Source organism: Ostrea edulis, chromosome 4 (genome assembly GCF_947568905.1).
Source record: "Ostrea edulis chromosome 4, xbOstEdul1.1, whole genome shotgun sequence".
Lineage (NCBI taxonomy): Eukaryota > Metazoa > Mollusca > Bivalvia > Ostreida > Ostreidae > Ostrea > Ostrea edulis.
In genome coordinates, this window is record NC_079167.1 from 43,236,043 (window position 1) to 43,259,442 (window position 23,400).

At 36.8% G+C, this 23,400-nt stretch overlaps 1 protein-coding gene and 2 long non-coding RNA genes across 3 annotated transcripts; 1 reads left to right on the forward strand and 2 right to left on the reverse strand.

Annotated features, from left to right (window-relative positions):
• Nucleotides 1-4,585: 4,585 nt before the first annotated feature.
• On the reverse strand, nucleotides 4,586-9,816 carry LOC130054138 (uncharacterized). The gene is made up of 2 exons (XR_008802423.1): nucleotides 9,739-9,816; nucleotides 4,586-6,070 (listed from the first exon to the last, which is right to left on the reverse strand). It is a non-coding gene; the product is annotated as an uncharacterized LOC130054138 (long non-coding RNA).
• Nucleotides 9,778-20,996, forward strand: LOC125669520 (ras-related protein Rab-10-like). Its single transcript, XM_048904071.2, has 6 exons — nucleotides 9,778-10,185; nucleotides 10,521-10,581; nucleotides 13,216-13,354; nucleotides 14,955-15,044; nucleotides 17,186-17,287; nucleotides 18,856-20,996. Exons 1-6 carry the CDS (start codon nucleotides 10,059-10,061, stop codon nucleotides 18,934-18,936), a joined length of 600 nt encoding a protein of 199 aa, XP_048760028.1. The 5' UTR covers nucleotides 9,778-10,058; the 3' UTR covers nucleotides 18,937-20,996.
• LOC125669521 (uncharacterized) lies at nucleotides 20,366-23,271 on the reverse strand. Its single transcript, XR_007367897.2, has 2 exons — nucleotides 21,327-23,271; nucleotides 20,366-21,162 (listed from the first exon to the last, which is right to left on the reverse strand). It is a non-coding gene; the product is annotated as an uncharacterized LOC125669521 (long non-coding RNA).
• Nucleotides 23,272-23,400: the final 129 nt, after the last annotated feature.

Consider the following 23,400-nt stretch of genomic DNA (forward strand, 5'->3'; position numbering starts at 1 on the left):
CAATGGAAAGGTAAAAGATATACCTCTTATGTTGAAAAAAAAATCAATGTTAAGGTCAAAGATCTTGGTGCCAATGGAAAGGTCTTGCTACAAGGAATACACATGTACCAAATATGAAAGCTGTACCTCTTGTGTTGTAAAAGATGTGACCAAGGTTGAAGTGGGTTTTTTTTGGGTTTTTTTTTTTTGCCTCAGACAGACGGACAGACTTTGATTCCGGGGGCATAATAATATTAAACACTGAACGACATATTTTTCTCGTCTTGTAGATAAATCAACCTGATGACTTGTGGCTTATCGTCAAAAAATGAAATAAGCCAATTGTACCACTTTTGAGAGATGATAATTTGCTGTATGTTGCCAAAAAATATCGACAAGATTTAAAGTTTTAGGCTCTATATTATGAAGCGCCAAATTAACATAAACTCCAAGGTATCTTTAATTATTTGAGGTATCATCAATTCATTTGATGCGCGCAATATCTCTTCAAATCACTTCTCATTAAAAACAACCATACGATGAATTAAAGCTATTCTGACTGCGCCGTTTTGCAATTGATAAATTATATACTTGACAATATATTTCCCTAAAATTAACAAGATGAGATGCAATTTCTTTTTTGAGCTCACATGCAGCCTCCAAGTTCCAAACTGAAATAGTATAGCGTCACAGCTTTACAAAGTCAGAGAATTTGTTTCATTTCAACAAATCGTCCAAAATATATAACATTATGACAAGTCGACATTAAAACGAGGTGATCAAATCCGATTTCAATTTTTATTTATTTTTTCGATTCAAGAAAATATCTGAAATGAGAGTTTATAAATAAACAATATAGAATACTCATAATGAAAATGAAGGAAGTTAAATACTACTTTCCATACAGTGTCACTTCCCTCCCGGAAATTCAGTAACAGAATCGACTGAGCTCACCGGAACTTGTCCATTTTCCTAATGCTCACCATCGTCACAGACCATGGCGTGGCTTGCGACAATGAATGCTCAACAGGCACTGGACGATTTAACTATATATACAATATAATCTTTTAAAAAAACTGTCTTCCTGTAAACAAACTATTCATAGTGAAATAGTTTGTGTAGAGAATATTTTTTTATTATTATTATGGTACGGTGAGTTGATACTACAGCTTCATCGTCTTCGCTTCTCTGTTACCACGTCATCTCACTGTATGGGGTCATCGTCCTCATCATCGCTTCTATGTTACCACGGGATCGCACTGTATCGGGTCATCGTCCTCATCATCGCTTCTATGTTACCACGTCATCTCACTGTATGGGGTCATCGTCCTCATCATCGCTTCTATGTTACCACGGGATCGCACTGTATCGGGTCATCGTCCTCATCATCGCTTCTATGTTACCACGGGATCGCACTGTATCGGGTCATCGTCTTCATCATCGCTTCTATGTTACCACGGGATCGCACTGTATCGGGTCATCGTCCTCATCATTGCCTCTATGTTACCACGGGATCGCACTGTATCGGGTCATCGTCCTCATCATCGCTTCTATGTTACCACGGGATCGCACTGTATGGGGTCATCGTCCTCATCATCGCTTCTATGTTACCACGGGATCGCACTGTATCGGGTCATCGTCCTCATCATCGCTTCTATGTTACCACGGGATCGCACTGTATGGGGTCATCGTCCTCATCATCGCTTCTATGTTACCACGGGATCGCACTGTATCGGGTCATCGTCTTCATCATCGCTTCTATGTTACCACGGGATCGCACTGTATCGGGTCATCGTCCTCATCATCGCCTCTATGTTACCACGGGATCGCACTGTATCGGGTCATCGTCCTCATCATCGCTTCTATGTTACCACGGGATCGCACTGTATCGGGTCATCGTCCTCATCATCGCTTCTATGTTACCACGGGATCGCACTGTATCGGGTCATCGTCCTCATCATCGCTTCTATGTTACCACGGGATCGCACTGTATCGGGTCATCGTCCTCATCATCGCCTCTATGTTACCACGGGATCGCACTGTATCGGGTCATCGTCCTCATCATCGCTTCTATGTTACCACGGGATCGCACTGTATGGGGTCATCGTCCTCATCATCGCTTCTATGTTACCACGGGATCGCACTGTATCGGGTCATCGTCCTCATCATCGCTTCTATGTTACCACGGGATCGCACTGTATCGGGTCATCGTCCTCATCATCGGTTTACTATGTCATCTCACTGTATCGGGTCATCGGCTTCATCATCACTTCTCCGTTACCATGCCATCTCACTATGATCGCGTTATCGTCATCGCTTCTCCGTTACCACGCCATCTCACTATATCGCGTTATCGTCATCGCTTCATCACGCAATTGACCTACAAGATAGCGCTACCGTGAATAGTCCTATCTGAATTCTATAGCCTGAAGTCTTCCTCTTTAACACAGAGATACCTATGAAATTATTGATATACAAATAGTCCTTGTAACTGTTTCACTTACATTTCTTTATGAGAAATGTATTCCCACCTCGATAACAGTTAGATTAAACAGCATAGCTTACAAAGTCTACCAAACAAGCGCCTGTGAATGCATCCCAAGTATGTAAAGTCGCGTGCGTTTGATAAACTAATTTATTCGGAACTAGTGAAGATAAAGAACAGTATTCAATCTATAATTTCTTTTTTAAAAATCCAATTCAAGATTAGAGCAAACATGGACCCCTGGACACATCGGAGGTGGGGTCAGACAAACACAGACCCCTGGACACATCGGAGGTGGGGTCAGCTGCCTTAGAGGAGTAACCATCTCCTGTCGGGAAGCTGATGACGGAGGAGCTAAAATAATATCGTCTGTTATAAAATCATGTTCGTTTGCCATTGACATCTATGTTCAATAAAATATCCAAATATGAAGCAGATATGGAATACTTTGGTGTCTTTTGTTTCGAGTTCACTGGGATATATCGAATCGAACGAAAATGAGAATTGTTACATATGTAATAATGTAACGACTACATCTCATCGTTATTATTAGCCAATGGGTTCTTGTCGCTTTCAGAATTTAAACAATAAGATTATACTCAATCATTGGTTAACATTCCGAGTGTTTCCCTATCTGGGGTTTAATCAAGGAATTACTCATATACTTTACAGAATAGAAGACCAACGACTTAGCTTCCTAACTAATAGGTAAGTAACAGAGACAGGCCGGCTCTATCCGGGCCACTGTCTCCATTACCTCGTCTATCCCCTGACAAAGTCAGTGCTATAGTCTTGACCGACCACCAGGATAGCGAAACTATAAGGCGAGCCAAGAGAATGAACAGCTAAGCTCTATTCGGGCCACTGAATCACCCTCTGATCTGCCTTCAGTGCAATATCCGCACTATCAAAGTCAGTTGCCTTTCAAAGTAGATCTTCTCTCGATGGACGAGTGACTGAGACTGAATTAGAATGCGCATGTGCTGCTGTATATAAACTTAAAAGATTCTATCAGTTTAGCTTACAACGGGGGAGTCCATTATTTGAAGTTATCTAAACGTTTGATTACGTAGCCCTGAAAATCATTACAATAGATAAAACGTCGTGGATATATCTAATAGTCAAGCTGAAGGACAAAAGAGATTTCTTTCTTCTCAAGTATAGGCGCGCTTTTGAATAAGTTCTGCATCGTAAGAATATAAAACGTATTAGCTAATAAAGGAGCACAATTCGTGCTCATGGGGATTCCAATAGACTGTTTGAAGACCTGATCACCAGAGACTACGATGATTATTGTCAACAAGGAACTCCAGTATCTTTTTAATGTCTCAACTTTAAAGTATGTGTGCATAGAACCAAAGTGGTGTTAACAAAGTTATTTTTATTTTAATGACTGATCACAAAGTGTAAATATTTCCGTGTTCCACTTCTATAGAAGAACAACCATCTGTGATAACAAAAGCCTGAAGCCTTGTGACTTTCATGGGTAGTCCTATCTAATATATATATATATATATATATATATATATATATATATATATATATATCAAATAGCTGTGTAGTGGTCAGCCGGGTTCGATCGCCGGTGGCCAGTTAGCTCAGTTGGTAGAGCACCTGACTAGAGATTCAGGGGGCCTGGGTTCGAATCCCAGTCTGGTCCGTTGCATTTTCTCCCTTCCTGTTACATTTGGTGCCGTAGTGGAACCGACAAGTGAAAATGCCTGCCAGGGGATAAAGATCCTGGGTTGATGTCTTCAGGTGTGAAGACATTTAAGGAGGGAGGAATGTAGCGGTCATCCGGGTTCGATCGCCGGTGGCCAGATAGCTCAGTTGGTAGAGCACCTGACTAGAGATTCAGGGGGCCCGGGTTCGAATCCCAGTCTGGTCTGTGCTTTGCGGTTTACAGGTGGCACTGGCATTACGACAGTCCTGGAGTACAAAATTTTTCATTTAAGGAATACTTTAAATCATGTAACCGGAAGTAGAATTCTTTACTGATTAAGTATTAAAGTTACCAGCCAACTTGGCTTATAGCGGTACTCTACCTCCAGCTATCAATTTGAAAGATCAACCCAGGTAAGGGGATTTCTGAACTATGATCAACGCCAAATGAAAACACTGTTTAAAGTTTTATAAGTTTAATAAAGTGAAAATTAACTAATTAAAAAAAAAATGGCAGGAATGTAGAAGACTAAAAAAAAAAATGTATGTCCCTACTGGGCCTCCTTACTTAGACAAATGCTCAAAAATCCTATACTCTATAAATAAACCAGTGAGGTGGAAAATATAAGAGAGATGAGCTACATCACCCAATATGAACTCTACAATAACACTCTAGAGTTGAACTATCAACACATTAACAATAAGGTAAAGTCTGGGCTCTAAAAATAACTGACCCAGAAAATAAACAACACCAAAAATATAAAGGGCAAAATAATAATAAATAGTGGTTCTAGAATTTACACCTGTTATCTACATATCCTTAGACCAGGCTGGACTTGGTAAGGGGAAACTTAAAACTTTATAAAACCTACATCCTAAGCTTATTCCTACACTAACTTATGAAAAACATGCAATTAACTAAAGCAAAGATCTAGAGTGCTGTTAAATCATAAGATTTTCCTAACACAAAGGTACTAATGAAATAGTGCTTATAAACCATGAGGTTTTCCTGCACAGTAAAGAGGAACTAACCATGAGGTCGTGTTCCCCAACCCAAGTGAAGAAAACTACACGAACACGGCTTTAAATACCCTAGCTAGGCCCAAAAATAGAAGCCAATAAATATCAAAGATCCTGAGACTAACTTAGCCAATCAGAACACAGCTATCAAAAGTACTATGGAAAGACTGCCAACATGGATGACACTTCCTGTTTTAAAAGTAAAACATGTGGAATGTCAACACATGACCTAACTTAAAAACAACCAACAATAAAGGGGTTTTACATAAGTAACAACTGAAAATTCAAAGTAAATACAATTATCATACTGAAATACCAGCAAAACTAGCTAAATAGAGATTACGAAACCAAGGCTGTAAAATAAAAATCAAAACCACTACATTCCTCCCCCCTTAAAAAAAACAAAATTTACAATAAATTTTTGTTTTACAGATTAAAAAACAACTTAAAGCTTGATATTAAAAGAAACATGGTTTTGAGTCTCTGGAATTATAGTTCTCAGGAAGCTCAAATCAGTGATGCGAGATCTCCTTTCCTTAGCTGCCTGGTCTCATGCTTTGCGGTTTACAGGTGGCACTGGCATTACGACAGATCCTGGAGTACAAAATTTTTCATTTAAGGAATATTTTTTGTAGACACAACCTTAAAGGCCTTTATGTTTCTTACTAACATGTTTCTGTAGAGGATTTAATTTCATAGAGAAGAATCCACAATGGATTGCAGGGCAATAATCATGCGGAACTTTCTTCTTGTGGAATCGAAGATAATGCTGGCGATATAGGATCCAATCTGCCGAAAAATATGCGGTCTTGACTTGCAATTCTCTACAGGACACTGTTGACCCTCACTCGGCCACTCCTGTCCCATGAGATCCTCCATTTCTTGTGGATGCACTTCAAGGTCAAGAATGTCTGAGTCATCCATCTATTAATTTCGAAAATTGTATAATTAACAAGAATTAGAAGGGTATTAAATTACTCAATCACCATCAATGCAGGTCTTGGAGTCATTTCTCCCAGAAAATAACTTGTAAAATTAAAATCTTAAATTCTAAGACTTAAAATAATATGTGATATAAGGAAAGTTAATCAATAGAATTATCTATCATAGAGTAACTATATGAAAAACTAATGTGTTGATTTCAGCACAGTACAAGGGAGATAATTTAAAGATCATCTACGGTCAGTATTAATCTAAGAATACCAAGCTCTCAATGATTCATATCTATTATTACTGTAACTGAATAAACCAAAAATAATGAACTGAAATGTACTGTTTTGACTTCTAGATAACTATAAATCATTGTCAACTACTGTGTTTTATTAAATAAATAAAACATCTATCATTAACCTTGTATCCACTAAAGTCAGATACAGTGGTAACTTGACTGTTATTCTCAAGAAAAGGATGACTACCAAAACTAAATCATTAATATGTAATTAAGATTTACTTTAATTAAACTGAGATATTTCAAAAGTTAAATATCACCTGCAATCACTACAAGAGGTCAACTCAAACTTTTTATACATATCATATTATATAGAATTCAAAAATTAAAAGTAACTATTTACATAGGCAAAAAAAATAAATAAAATGCCTAGATGCCTGGTCTCAAGGAGAGTAGATAACAGGGGGCTTGATTGTTCTACCCCACTTTGACTGTCTAAGGGGTTCAGGACTAGGTAAATTCAAAACAGGAGGAACAGTCTCCTCAGTTTCCTCTTGAATGTTAAAATCTACAGGGGGTTCTAATGATTCGTCAAGGGAAGTAACTACTGGTGTCCAGTTCCTAGGAGGTAAAATGCCTTCATAAGGTTTTAACTGATCTACATGAACCACAATGAGAGGTCTTTTAGAGTCTTTCTGAACTTGGTAAGTTACATCTGTGATCTTTTTGATTACTTTGTATGGCCCTATCCATCCTAGTCCTAACTTAACACCAGCTGAGGGTGGATACCACCTCCAAACAAAGTCATTTTCTACAAACTCTCTGGGTTTTAATCCCCTATCATAATGAAGCAGTTGAGAGTTATTCCCCTTTGCAGTATTTTGTAAATCAAGAAATAAAAATCGGATTCTTGCCTATAGAAAATTATGCTTATTGACGTAAAGATTATTTATGTAGGAAAAAGGCCGGGGTGCTAGTGTGACAACGAATTATTGTCAGGCTTAATTACAAACTAGAGATCATAGTTGTTAGAGTCAGAACTAGTACTAGTGTAAGTAGTCATCACAGTTATACTACTGTTTGTCAAGTGACCAAGTGATCACAGAGAGCCAAGTTGACTACGGGTCGTGTGGCTATACATGTACTAGTGTTTGCATGTGGCAAGTGCGGGTGACCAAGTGGCAAGCTACCAAGTGGCAAGTGCGGTTGACCAAGTGGCAAGCTAGCAAGTGGCAAGCTGCCAAGTTGTGTGAGTAAGCCAAGTGGCAAGCTGCCAAGTTGTGTGGGTAGCCAAGAGGCAGCACCTTGATTAAAATAGGCATAAGTGATTTCTCTTTGTTAATTATAGCACTAGGCAAGTGACACAAGCATATCTGTATATTTGAATTTGTTTTACACTAGACAAGTGTCCATTATCTGTATATTTTGCATTCGTTATTATCCTTATAAGACTTGGGCAAACCAAGTACGATCCCAAGGAGATCGCTCGGGTCTCGCACGTTACAATAATATTTCTTTTGTTTTGATGCTGCCTGTCTTAGATTTTCTGACACAAAATTGTAAGAATCGGATAAAACTGTTCTTAACCACTCTACATATTCTATAGGGCAAGTGGGAGTAGGTGAAGAAGGAGGATTCCCTAGCATAAGATCAACTGGGCTCATGATTTCATGGCCATATAATGCAAACATGATTAAATTGGGTGAGCAACCTGTACTTTCTTGAATGGTTGACCTATATGCCATAAGGACAAAGGGTATATTATCATCCCAATTATCCCTATTTTGATTTGCATAAGATGACAACATTTGTTGAAGAGTCCTATTCATCCTCTCAACTAAACCATCTGACTGTGGCCTATATGGAGTGGTACGTGTCTTTTTAATACCTAACTTTTCACATAAAACAGAGAATAGTTCCGACTCGAACTCGCGACCTTGGTCTGAGTGAATCTGTTTAGGGACACCAAATCTACAGATAAATTCATTCACTAACTTATCAGCTACTGTCAGAGCTGTATGATTGGGTACTGCATAAGCTTCAGCCCACTTAGAAAAATAATCACAGAGAACTATGATATACTCATTGCCATTACTTGTTCTGGGCAAAGGGCCTAAAATATCAACTCCTATCCTATCTAAAGGAGCGCCTACAACTGATTGATGAAGAGGTGATTTCCCAAATCCTGGACCAGCCTTTAACACATTTGGTGCCGTAGACCAGCCCCTGGAACTGACATGTGAAAATGCCTGCAAGGGGATAAAGATCCTGGGTTGATATCTTCAAGTGTGAAGACATTAAGGAGGGAGGAATGTAGCGGTCTGCCGGGTTCGATCGCCGGTGGCCAGATAGCTCAGTTGGTAGAGCACCTGACTAGAGATTCAGGGGGCCTGGGTTCGAATCCCGGTCTGGTCCGTTACATTTTCTCCCTTCCTGTTACATTTGGTGCCGTAGACCAGCCCCTGGAACCGACAGGTGAAAATGCCTGCCAGGGGATAAAGATCCTGGGTTGATGTCTTCAGGTGTGAATACATTTAAGGAGGGAGGAATGTAGCGGTCAGCCGGGTTCGATCGCCGGTGGCCAGATAGCTCAGTTGGTAGAGCACCTGACTAGAGATTCAGGGGGCCTGGGTTCGAATCCCGTTCTGGTCCGTTGCATTTTCTCCCTTCCTGTTACATTTGGTGCCGTAGACCAGCCCCTGGAACCGACAGGTGAAAATGCCTGCCAGGGGATAAAGATCCTGGGTTGATGTCTTCAGGTGTGAATACATTTAAGGAGGGAGGAATGTAGCAGTCAGCCGGGTTCGATCGCCGGTGGCCAGATAGCTCAGTTGGTAGAGCACCTGACTAGAGATTCAGGGGGCCTGGGTTCGAATCCCGTTCTGGTCCGTTGCATTTTCTCCCTTCCTGTTACATTTGGTGCCGTAGACCAGCCCCTGGAACCGACAGGTAAAAATGCCTGCCAGGGCATAAAGATCCTGGGTTGATGTCTTCAGGTGTGAAGATATTTAAGGAGGGAGGAATGTAGCGGTCAGCCGGGTTCGATCGCCGGTGGCCAGTTAGCTCAGTTGGTAGAGCACCTGACTAGAGATTCAGGGGGCTCGGGTTCGAATCCCGGTCTGGTCCGTTGCATTTTCTCCCTTCCTGTTACAGCTGAAACAGTTATATACCACAACGTGCACAACGTATCATGCAGTTATTTTACAAAATGTCTTGTTTTAGATGAATTTTGTAATAGATTTCCGAAAAAATAAATAAAGTCTGTAAATAGCTCTATCTGTTCTATATACCATGTCCAACTTCAAGATTATTTGATTTGATTTAAAGACATTGAGATGAATTTTTGATAAAATGGTTTTCATCATGTAAATGAAATTGAATGCCTTAGAAATTCCCAAAGATGTATATTTTAGTTAGTAATAACCAGCTTCGTGTTTCCTTGAAAACCCGGATCACCCCACCCATTCTTAATCCGGAACTTTCCTGTGTGTGATTCGACTTTAATAGATTAAGCGGAAGTGATGTCATTCGGACTGCCATCACAAGTTTTTTCTCTCATTATCGATCGGTTAATGGCTAATAATAGATGAAAGTTAAATGTATAGATCACCGTATATTTTTTGGACATGGTTATTTGTGAAGAATCTAAATAGTGGAAGTGATTTTCACAATACTTTATACAATTGACAGAGGTCGAAATCCGCCATCTTATAACGAAATATTCTAGCAGTTGGATAAGGAAAGATGGCGAAAAAAACATACGATTTGTTATTCAAATTGCTTCTTATTGGTGATTCTGGTGTTGGTAAAACGTGTCTTTTATTCAGATTTTCTGATGACGCCTTCAACACGACATTTATATCCACTATTGGTGAGTTGATGATGTTGAGTGTCATTCTTTGAATTCCTTTCCTGGTGTAGAGTAACCTGATATAGATACAGAACGAATGTACACAGAGAGTGTAATGTGGTTTTAATGGAGTCTAGATGTACCATTTAATGGTCTTTGCTAACACAAGGAGTACCCATTCATATTAAACAGGAATCGTATGGATTTAAGGAATTTCAGATTTTCTTTGTGTAAAATGCAATTATGATTAACCTGCAGTTTGATTAGTTTGTAATGTTTCTGGAAGACAAAATGTGATAAATTTCATTCACAAGTAATATTTGGATGACTTACCTTTAAAATGCTTTCAATTGCAGGAATAGATTTCAAAATTAAAACAGTTGAACTTGGAGGAAAGAAAATTAAATTACAGATATGGTAAGTCTCTGAAGTTTCTGTGTCTGTATGTATTGCCTTCAGATTGATAATGTATTGTCTAAAGACTGATAATATATACTTCAGACTGATAATTTCTAGAGTGCAGATTTAACTCTGTAATCTCGAGATTCGAGATGATCAAGTATCTAGATATCTATTTTTCAGCCCTTTAGTAACTAAGAGTGATGATTTGCTCCTTTTCTCACTTTGCCTGCTTTTTTGGCAGATTGGTAGTCACAATCACAAGATCTGATTACGATTTTCAATTGCTTACGTCTAGAGATAGCCAGGACCAATCAAATTGCATATAAAAACTAGTCCATATGCTATTTTAACCACCAGCAGGGTTCGAAATTAACTTTTTCAAGCACTAGTCTGTACGGACTAGTGACTATTGATGTTCACTAATCCGCAAAGCATTTCAGTAGTCCGTCCAGTATATCATATGAAATGATCTTCATTTTATTCAATAGTTAAGAAATGAAACTTATAATTCTTTGTTTGATGCATGTATCAAACGAAACATTGGACGGAAAACTTCATCAATGCGCATAGCGCATTGATGAAAAAGTTTTCTGTCCAGTGTTTTGTTTGATACATGCATCAAACAAAGAATTATAAGTTTTATTTCTTATCATTTAATTATGTTTTTAAGATAGAAAAACAAATAGTTTCTCCCATCAAAAAGCTTGAATTAACGTTTCTGAAATGGCGCGTAGGAATACATATAGGCAAGAATGAAAACAAAAACAAAACGGCATGGCTGTGCGTTCAGGTCAGGAACAGTTACTGTGCAGATTTAAATGGATTATACGTCAAATTAAAGGTGCAATGGTTAAAAGCTGAATTAAATATACATATAAATATATATAAGCGGTGACTGGATTTATGCTGCATCGTGTTGGAGGAGACGTTGAACACTGGTTGTGTCGTTGGAACGGTGGAATGCAATTCGGCTCCATTTCAATATCGAGGAAAACGTTCAAAATGCACTCGTTGACTGAGCCCCATATAACGCAGTTCAATTTCATTGATATTTACCAAATCAGAAGTCGCCACTTGCTCCGTCATGTTATCGATCTCGTAAAGCAGACGATTCATACCGGGAACTCGTGTAATCTGTCTACTTCTACCAGTAAGTGGTCTACGTCATCAAATATTGACTATTCTGCCACGTCATCGCCTATGTATGTTGTTTCTTTAAATTAATTTGTATTTTATTCATATCTTTAGTTGTGCTAATTTTTGATAGCAATGAAAAACAAAAATCAAACAAATGCATTTCGTTATATATAATGCTTGTGTGGAAAATCCCGTTCTATAAATAGCGCTAAAATTAGAACGGGGAAGACGCATTCCAGAGAAAAGTAGTCCCGCGTGCTTAATGCAGATGAACTCCGAACGAAATTTTTACAGAGAAATCAAACAAATTTTTCAACCAATCAGCATCGTTTATAAGTCATCACTTTAAAAGTTATTAAATGATTATTTAATCAAACCAAACCACATCACATTTGCAAACAATTCAGACCACCATACTTTATTTTGCATTCAAGATCTTCAGAAGCATACAGTAACCTCCGAGTTAATCACGTAAACCCTTTTATAAACGTCCATAAGTGCGTTCGATATTGATGTTCCTGTTGTTCTCGTGCTCAGTTCTTAGAGTCACAGGAGTTCAAAATTTTATCAATAAAGTCAATAGAATTCACTCGATCGACCAAGTCATGAACTATAGTGTTATATTTTATGAACTCCTGTGTTAGAGTCGCAAATGACGAGAACATGTCAGCACGAACATGTTTTTTTGACCACACTACTTTCAGAGGTGGTGTGAGTTTTTGCACCTCATTCTCGTGATGCATACTCGGCATTTGGAATCGGTAGGAATTTGTACTCGTGCGAAGAATAGCGGTCTCAAATGCACTCGATGTGTTTGGAAGATTAGCATGTCATTGTCACGCAAACACTTTACCATGCAGGTAATCGACCATAACTTCAAACATCTAAGAGACTTCGATAAATTTGCTAAAATCTTAACCAATTCAAGATTGATTTCCGAATTTTCATTAGTCTGTACGGACTAGTTTTATAGAGAGTTTACTAGTCCGACATGTTTTTTTTACTAGTCTCGGACTTACGGACAGAAGGTAATTTCGAACCCTGAGCAGTATTCATACTGTAAACTTTTATACGTGATAACTTTTAGTTTGTGTTCTAACATTGATGAACTGGTTCACAGTGACAAATTTTGTGACCAAGATAATCTTAAATATAGTAACATTGAAGGATTCGTTCACAGCTAGAAATATTTACGATAACAATTCTTGCAAACTTTGGGAAGATTTCTATTTAGGGAATAAAACTTAATTTATATTAATTCTATGGAACTATAGTAATTCTACAGAACAATTTTACAAGTCAGACAAAAAAATCTGGTATCTAAGGTCATTATACCAGTGATTTCTTGTGGAGACTTGCAAGAGGAACAATATTTAAGGCCATAGTAAAGTAGTTTTGCAATGATAACAACACAGGACCCGCTGTCTGGGAACATACAGAAATGTTATGTATTTTAATGATCTTTGTAATAAATCAATCTATAAAATCACGGTGCACTGCTGACTGTTTTAGGGACACGGCTGGACAGGAGAGGTTCCACACTATCACCACCTCTTATTACAGAGGTGCCATGGGCATCATGCTGGTGTACGACATCACAAACCCCAAGACATTTGAAAATATTTCCAAATGGTTACGGAATATTGATGAGGTGAGGAAGCATCACAAGCAGAAAAAAACAAGTCCTAAAATCACTGCCTATTTAGATGGCATGAAATGTAAATTCTCCTATCTTTGCTGTGCTGTAAATTCATAATTATTTTACTGCTGCACATTTGCTTATATGTATATCGTTTTACTCCCTAAAGGTAACTATCCACTTGTTGTATGTGTACTTACTTTTAATTAGCATAAAAATAAAATTTGGTGCAGTTGGAGATGATGCACTATTTAGCGTAATCATGATTTAGCACTTCTTTTATATGTAAATGGGTAAATAGAGAATTTCATATTTTAGCGCAACTATAAATTAGTGCTCTTGCCTCACCATTAAAGTCGCTACAATTTAAATCCCGCTAAAATAAGTGCATGTACAGTAGTAAAGTGAATGTGTGTGTTGGTGGGCGTATGGATAATGCAGATATGAAATGCACTGGGTTTGATGTTGAATTTGTAGATGAACCAAGTTTAAGGAGAAGCTTCATTTTGCAGTGCTTTTGTTTGTTTTGAAATAAAAGAGGCAGGGCTCTTTGTAACCCATGAATCTGTGTCACTTGGTGTGTAAAATTATTTGTAATGCAATTAAGTTTAAAACCATTAGTTTACAAACAGATCCTAGCAAAACTAAAAGTTCTAGAAAAATCATCTTGTTTTTTGAAGAACTTTTCATTGTTGATGAATGCCTACACAGAGATTATACTTTGGTGAACTGAAACAATAAGAGTCAGATTAAGAGGGTTAGCTAGACTGCCAAGTGCTTCAGAGTTCTACATTTACTTTTATCATAAATTTTATCAGTAAAAAGTTTAAAAGTTCTCTCAGTCTCTGTGTTATGTATATGCCCTAATTTTTCATGTCAATTCCATTTTTTTAAAATTTCAATTCTAGCAATTTTGATAATGCATTCAAACTAAATTTGACCAGTGGATCCATGTGTTAAGCTGTTTATTGCTTGTGACTTTATGACAAGATGTGGCTTTTAAGGTTAAAGCCAATAATAGCTGAAAGATGCCCTTCCTGCACTTAAGAGTATTTTTTGTGAGTTTCTTTATCGGGTTTATTGTTGTAAATTTGCGACTGTCCCAATTTAGTTATGAAATTCCTAAGTTTAGCCATGAATTTTCTATATTTTATTTTTAGCCTTAAGATTAGCTCTTATTTGTTGTCAGAGAGTGCTGGACAGCCTGCTTTTATTGACCATGAGAGAGTGTTTGTCATTCATTGCTGGGAAACTCTTTAAGAAATAACTTTTGACATAACAATAGGGTTTAATCTGACTATTATATGACCCCATGTGTTTGAACCTCAACAGAAACTTCAATAAATAACTCCTTCAACCAGGAGAGGGCTTTGATGTTTTGAATTTGTTGCAAGTTTCATAAATACTGAATTTATTGACTTTTATGTGAGTGACACTTGACCTTGTTACTGACGCTTTTCTGACATTATAATGACATTTAATTTGACCCTTAATGTTAAAAAACTTATACCTATTTTAATGATGTGATTGTTTCTATTGTGACTGATAATTGTCATGGTTCATATTCACATTTTGATGTCCAGTTATTCACATACAATGTTCTTTATCGTAGCATGCCAATGAAGATGTGGAGAAAATGATCCTGGGAAACAAATGTGACATGGAAAATAAACGACAAGTATCAAAAGACCGTGGAGACTCGGTAAGTGGAGAAATCATTTCTGTCACAGCAAAGTTTGGAATTTTTTTTTTTTTTTTATTGACTTTAAGAACATTGATTCAGAATCAGCTGTCTGAAGAAAAGAGATTGCATATACATTATAATAAAACTATACTTGCCAACAGTCCCCAATAGGAAAAAAATTCCAAAACCTTTTGCATCCTATGGCTTTATCATGCACAGGCCAGCATAAACACACTTCTCAAGAAATTAAGAAATAAATACTTCTCCCCAGTATACCTGCATGTCCAATTACTATTTTTAAAAAAACATCTGTAGCAAAAATATCCAATTCACAGTAGCCCTGTAAGTGCATACATTTCAGGTCCAGCATTGATATACAGTGTGTGTGAAACATTGATGGTGAATGAGTGATTGATATTGTTTCTATGGAGCTGACCGTGATACAGATGCACTTTGAAATGACAGACTGATATGTTTATAGATAGTATTGCCAGCATTTGAATTCATATTGTGTGTATGGTAATGATAGAAAATCCTATCCAAACCTGTATTTGATCCTGTGAATATGTCTCATTGCTTATTATAATCTCCTTCCATGCCTAGAAGGGAGATCTTCCATGATTTACACACCGTCAGAAGAAAAAATGTAAATCTAACGGAAGTTACTTTCTTTTGTAACTACCCAGAACGTAGACATTTACACACTGTCCGAGATGTAAATGTAACGGAAGTTACATTCTCCTTTTTAACTACCCAGAACGTAGACATTTACACACTGTCCGAGATGTAAATGTAACGGAAGTTACATTCTCCTTTGTAACTACCCAGAACGAAGACATTTACACACTGTCCGAGGGATAAATGTAACGGAAGTTACTTTCTTTTGGAACTACCCCGAACATGGACATTTACTTGGGATTAACAGTATAGATAAATAAGAGATCACTTTATTAATTCAATTGAAACACTGCACCGTTGTGGCGCACATCGTTGATATACCTAATTTGAGCTTTTCCCCACTCCACTGAATTCCTAGATATACGAACTTTTCAACTTTTGAGCTGATCCCCCAAGTAATCTATATTAAGTGCTTGAAAAATCTTTATTGCTGTTAATGCTTTAGTGATAGTACAACTTTACGTTCTTATAAGTGCAAGTATGACTTAGATTTCCTCAGTGTCTAATCAAACAGTAAAAGGTTATCTGATTGGTTAATACCGTTAAATTGTAATTTTAATGCGCACGGACTGGAGATGCCACGGAAAAAAATTCTTAAGCCTGACAAAGGGCAAACTGACTTTAATTTTTGCCTTAATGATCAGCCAGTACTAGCAGTAGACACTGTAGGAGCAGGAGACGATGACGCGGACAATCATGATGAGAATCCTTACTTTAGCAAAACGTAAATTTAACACAAATAATAAAAGTAAAGTTATCTATGGCATTGCAGTCTGTCAGTAGTGTTTAGATTATAATTTACAGGTCTCTCGGACTTCGTCCTTTTAAAATGTCTCATAAAAATTTCAATATGGCGCATTCATTTTAGAAATGTCACATTGACACTAGCTGGTAACGCGCCATTGTCACATTAAGCAATTTGCTTATCCCAATCACTGTTAACTGTTAATATAATTCACATTTCCAATGTTTTTGCCTTCAGTATCTCTACAATTGGTAATGATAGCCATTTCCTCATGAATGTGAACAATGTGCATATCAATCTTTATGAATATAGTACCGGTATATCTATTTAAACGGTTGGAAATTCTGACAGACATGAAAGTAGAGAATACATTTCAATTTTGAAAATATATGAGGGTATGAACTGCAACACTGGCATACTTTTCATGAAACGCTATAAAAGCACTTCCTGAAGTATGCTGGCGTGAAGCGTCGCAGTTCATACCTACATATACTTTCAGAAATAAAATTTATTTGTTAAATATCACTCTATTAACTGTCACCTGCAATGGTTTCACTTGGAAGTCATATAATTCACAATGTTTACAGACAATAAGATGGACATTTTTTTCATCTGAATTTTTTTTTTAGAAATAAATTTTGAAAAGGACACTCCATTAAGTGGTCATTATTTATATTTGTTTCATTTTTGGAGCTGTTTTTCCCTGAGAAATTCAATAAAATATCATTTATTGTAGATTGCCAAAGAACATGAAATTCCATTCCTAGAAACAAGTGCAAAGGCTAATATTAATGTTGAAAAAGCTTTCATGGATTTAGCACAAGCAATATTGAATAAGGTGAGTTTATGTGAACCAGTAATTTTGATTGTCTCCCTGTAGGGGATCAACCAAAGGTCAATCTGAATAACCCAAGTTTCCCTTCTTTACCCTATCTCATGTTAGAAGTTACAACTTGTACATTTCTTGTAAAGATAAAGATAAATGAAGTCTTTTCATTATATGGATCAATTGTTGATTAATATTTTTCTTTAGATAATCAAATGTAATTTCATAAGTTTAATATATTTGGTTTGCTGAAACTGACCGAAATATCTTCAGTACCTAACAGAGGGTCACAGTTCTATTGCATAGCTTGACAATTGGAGACAGACCTGTTAATACATGTAGCTGGACATTGAGCACAGGAAGCAGAGTTGACAGGTGTTAATAAGCATAGGCTGGGGCCAGAGATGACCAGTGTGCATGTTATTGTTATGAAAACATCACCAACCCACCCCCTCAAATGTTTATTTAACAGTTTAATTGAAGATTTGAAACAATAAGTAGTTCTTGTTAAACTAAGGAATTTGAACAGAAACTTTTACATCTTCCCCAATTCAACAGAGTCATTTGTACATTATTTATTTAATATTATGACTTATAAGTATATTATAAACTGATAGTGCATGTTATGAATTACAGTATTTACCATAATGGTCACTTAAACATTTAAAATAAATAACACAGACTATAATGACCAAATAATTTTCAATCAACTGGTATTGACCGGTTTTAACCAGTATTGACCACCTGTATTGTTTGCCAACCCCGACTTTGATCTTGATTTAATTAGGGCTGAAACGATTCACCGAAATATCGATACTGTTCAATATAAACCCTCGATTCAATGTTCAATTCATTGCCTCGATTTTCGGTTCAATACGTTTATTACAAACTGCTTCAGTAAAATACATCAGGTTCGGCGTGTAATGATTATTTTTACCTGCATGGGGGACAAAATAGCGTCAAATAACGTTCAGACTGTTGTTTACTTTGATTCTTGCGAAAATAATAATACACTTCATCAGTTTAAGCTACAGAGCCAACATGCATCTTACCATTTGGCCAGTTTGGAAACATTTTGCTTTTAAAATTATGAATGTGAATCTTGGTAATTAAATTTTTCTTCAATGTTATTATTGGTTTCTTCTGTAAATTGTATCGTATTGAAAGTATTGAATCATGGCATAAGTATTGCAATATGTATCGTATCGTAAAGGGGGCGTATTGTTTCAGCCCTAGATTTAATGCACAAGATTGATTCCAATACCTGATATAAAAATTTAGATTTATTTTTAAAGCATTAATTGAAGTATTATAGTTATGATGATAAAATCTAAAGTAATTATTTTAACCATTTACAAATCCATGAAATTATAACCTCATGAACTATACTGAACATAAAAATCCATAGAATTCTGACCCACAACAAAAGAACGTTTAGAATATACGTGTAATAATCATATATTATAATGATTGTTGCGTAATGCTGTATAAATGTTATCTTATATACCAGCACACAAATGAATGCAATAAGACTAGTACTGTCGATACCACTAGAGGGTTTTCTGTATTTTTTATTGCAGTCACCGTCGAGGGATGCCAGACCAGAAGGCCAGGTCATCAACGGAGGAAACCGACCCAGTCAGTCTAGTAAATGTTGTTGAGGACATCTCTCTCTCTCTCTCTGTATTTTTGTGGGGACGTCATCCTTATTGTATTGTGGATTAAAGCTTTCATAGCCATTTGGTTCAGGATATTCTGTGGTAGTAACTCCTAATCCCTGAACTTGGCCGATCATTTCCAAAACAACTTGGGGTTTTATAGTAATTATCTATTAAATATTACAATGTATAGAATGTTAACACTATTACTGGTATGTAGCTGTTGGCAGTACTGAAAAAATATTCATTTTCAAACTGGAGGAAAGAATTTTCTGGTCCTTTTTTGTTTTTGGATCGATTTATTATGTTTGAAATCTTTTTGAGTTTTTTTTTTTTAGTTTAAGGGGAGAATATATGTACATTGTATAGCATACCATAATTGCATTCTGTGAAGTGTTTCACGTTTTAATGATACGAAAACTCTGACGATTGTTGTACTCTCTTGTCATTGAACTGTTCATGTTTTACATTTCATTCATGTACAATGTAAATTCTTAGAAACCCCATTATGTAGATTTGCTGAAAAAGTTCATTGTTCGGTAGTGAAGTAAGACAATAAGATTTGTTTTTTTAGTCCCCCCCCCAAAAAGTATCTTTCATGAATTTCACATGGTGTTAAAACTGTTATTAGAGCCAAGTACACTTCAGGGTATTCGTCCAATTTACATTTCTGAAAATGTTTGGAGAGAAAAAAATATTGCAGTGTACTAGCGGAAGAATAGTCGTATTCTCCTATTTTCTTACATTGGAGATGTGTATAATTTTATTGATATCTAAAAGAAAAATTCATATTTGAAAATAATTCTCAATTACCAAAAGTAAAAATATAGATTCCAAGAGGAATGACATGTGATTTCCCATGATCCTTCCTTCCTAATTAAACTACAATTTTATGTATGATTTCGTCATAATGTAAATGATGACTGTGTAGTTTTTCATAATGATAATTTTTGTTCATGAAAACTGCTGCTGTATATGCAAGTTGGAAGCTGAATGAGTCATTGAAAGTACTTGTATAAGTTATTTTTGTGTGTTTGTTATTTTTTGATTTGATCTATTTGTTTTAAGTGAAATAATACAATAGTTTGATTCTTCAAAACGAATTGGGTATCATCTAAAATTTAAATTGGAGATGAGACATAGCCATCCTCAGTATCAACAGTTAATTTGTTCATCTGAATTCAACAGATTTAAACGCTCCACCATTTGTAGCGTTTTGTGTGTCATTTTTGTTCTGTCACTTCAGTCTGGTGCATACCTTGTACGTTTTTTACATACCTTCAGTTTCATCTGTATCCAATGATATCTCTGATAGGAATTAGTTGATTATCGTAGACTGAGATTGTCATGTTTAATTTATAATTAAGTTGTGTCATGTGAGCGATGTGTCGTAGTTGTGTGCATGCAGAGATGGATGGATACATTTCTGAGATGTTTACTTGGTACCAATTGCTTCCTCTTCACTGCCGTTTTTCGGTAAAAACTGGAGTTTATGATATAATGGTGATAAAAACGACAGTGGCAACCTGTTATGTTTTATGCAACACGCAGGACAACAATTTCAAAGAGACTTTTATGCCACGTGAAGCATGCAACATTTTTAATATCATGGAGTTATTTTTTAAACAGATGTAAAACGTGTCGCACAGGATGGAAATAACACCTGAAGATTACCAGCTTATGTTGTTGCCTGTGTCACAATATGTGTGCTTTTTATGGCTGCTGTCCACTCGGTGTGCAAGGTCAAACTAATCGAAGCTTTCATTGTGGACCAGAGGGGTCACCGCAGTGGTGGTGATCATCTGTGATGGAGTCTTCCCGTTAGTGAATTCAAGGGTAGGGTGTCACAGTCAGGACTCGGGTTTCATTTTTAGGACTCGGAAGTTGGAGAATGCTGTCAGCCTTTGCTTATTTCATGTATATATATATATAATACTGAGTTGAATTACCAGCATACAGTTTGTATTGAATGATGTAGAGACCTGTTCTCCATTTAGGCTTTTCATATTGCTTCAGATATTCACTCCTAATTTTATTCTGAAATAAACATTAAAATGAAGTTACCAGAGGGTTGTTTTTGTGTCATCTGAGAGAGGCCATCACTAAACATTTCCTCTGTGACGTAGAGAGGATATGAACCAATCTTGTCTACGTATTACGATGATGCGCCCCGGATGATTTCGCGGATATGTGTAGACTTCCAAATCGTGAATTATGGTTATTTTCATCCTGTAAGAGATCAAGGTCATTTATGTGCAATTTTTTTTCTAATGCAACTAAACTTTTTTTTATATATATTTCGTCCCCAAGAGCAGTTATGAAGCAATGTTTCGAAACGTCAAAAGAAATCATTTTAATACTTCATTTTCAGTATTCAAAATGTTCGTACTGACACAAACAGTCCGTTGTGGTGTCCATAACAGGACTCCCGAGTCCAGATCCCCCGTCCGTGCTGCCAAGACGATGTTTCATGTCGACAGAGTTTCGTACTGTGCAGTGCAATTCACACTAGTATTAATATAAAGGTTATATCACACAGCCACTACGTACAATTTGCGCATATTCCACTGATGATGGTCAGACGTGGAAAAGTTGGGGTCTGTATGTGAAATTTTGACAGCTGTATCGCGTATGAACCACGTTAAAACCCAACCTCTCACCAGAGGGCGTTACGCTGAAAGTGAAGCTTGCGTAGCGCGCCCTCTGGTGAGAGAATGGTTAAAACCATGGAAGAAGTACGAATAAACCACGCAAAGAACACGTATACGTAAAAGCCAAAAACCGGCACACCATACGAGAACCGAGCGCGATTATAGCGCTGTTTATCTTCAATTCAGTAGTGATTAGTGCGTCAATTACGTAATTTCAACGCGATATGTGCGCCGTATACGCGATATAAAAGTGATACATGCGTGAAAGGTCCGTTAAACATACGTGGACCGGTCGTGGAAAGCCAAATTTTTTATCGACGAATGAAAAACGCATGAAACGCTTATGAATTACCTATATCGCGCATGTATCACGAGTGACAAAAATTTCATGCGTGGAATATGCGCAAATTGTACGTAGTGGCTGTGTGACTAACGAGTGACGGATAAACAGCACTGTCAATTTTTTTTCCCTTTTGGTCCACATTTGGGAATTCTTTCCAGTGATTGTGAATTTTAATGTTGAAATCCAGGCCCAATCAATCAACGTAGTGCTTATACCGTGTCTCTTATGCAGTGCATGGTCGATCTACAGGAGACTGGGTTTCAGCCCCTTCTTTGGTTGAATGTTGTTTTAAAATAAAACTGGTCGCCCTTTATGTTATTTATTTTTTCTTTGCCGTTTTGGGGCTCTTAACATTCACCCACTATTTTAAAGTCTACTCAGAGACTGGTCTCATCAGAAAATTGGACCTTTGTTGTCAGTTTTAGTTGGATTTACTTCTTTTAAAAAAAACACACACACCAAAAAAAAAAAAAACAACCTGCCCTGTATATTCTTCAGACTTGTATTGGAGCCACATTGTCTATCATCTATTATTACGAAACCCGATCGATTGCAATTTTAGGAAATTTGAATATGAAAAACATCTCTCATCTCATACGACCTTTACTATCAGTAGCAATAACTTGAATATTGAACAACTTTCACTCAGTTCTTGGTGTTAATGACAATAAATACTAAACTCCATATTTCTTGATGTTGACAATAAAAACTAAACTTTATATTTCTCGAAGAGTGGAAATTAAAACGGAAGTTCTGTAGACTAGAACTAACGCGAGTCTCAAGGGAGTGGGAGTACATTTCCAATGTGGTCCTACCGATGCGGGTCTAATATTCATTTAAAATGAAAGTAATTTCTGCCCATTTTATACAATGTAAACTATAAGCTCATATTGAAACTTTGGCCAATTGAGCACATACAAAACTGGGGTTTATATAAGGAGTATTTATCTAGATTTGTAGTCAAACATTTATAGATCACAGAAGATATGTGACTAAATATAGAATTTCTTTTCACAGGCTAAATATCGAAGTGGGCTCTACCAACATCCCTAAAAAGGACCAATTATATATGCTCCGGAATGTGCTAATACTTTCATTACTTCAAAGCCATTTCAATTATTTTAAAATATCAATTATTGTATACTAATATAGAATTTTAATAACGTGAAAAATATGATAACCAAAGAAAAGAACCATCTGAATTATCCCATTTTTTCTGCTTTACAAAATGACCAAAAACTATAGTGATATTAATGTACAGTAATTATATTATTACAATATAGGCCTATGTGTGCGTGAAATATACATTGTTGTCTATTGTTATTCTATCCATGGGCATGTCTGCTCTTGATATTTGAACTCTGTATCATCTCTCTCTCTCTCTCTCTCTCTCTCTCTCTCTCTCTCTCTCTCTCTCATCAATATCTGGGGGTGGGTGGGTCCAGTGGCGGATTTAAGGGGGACACAGCCGGC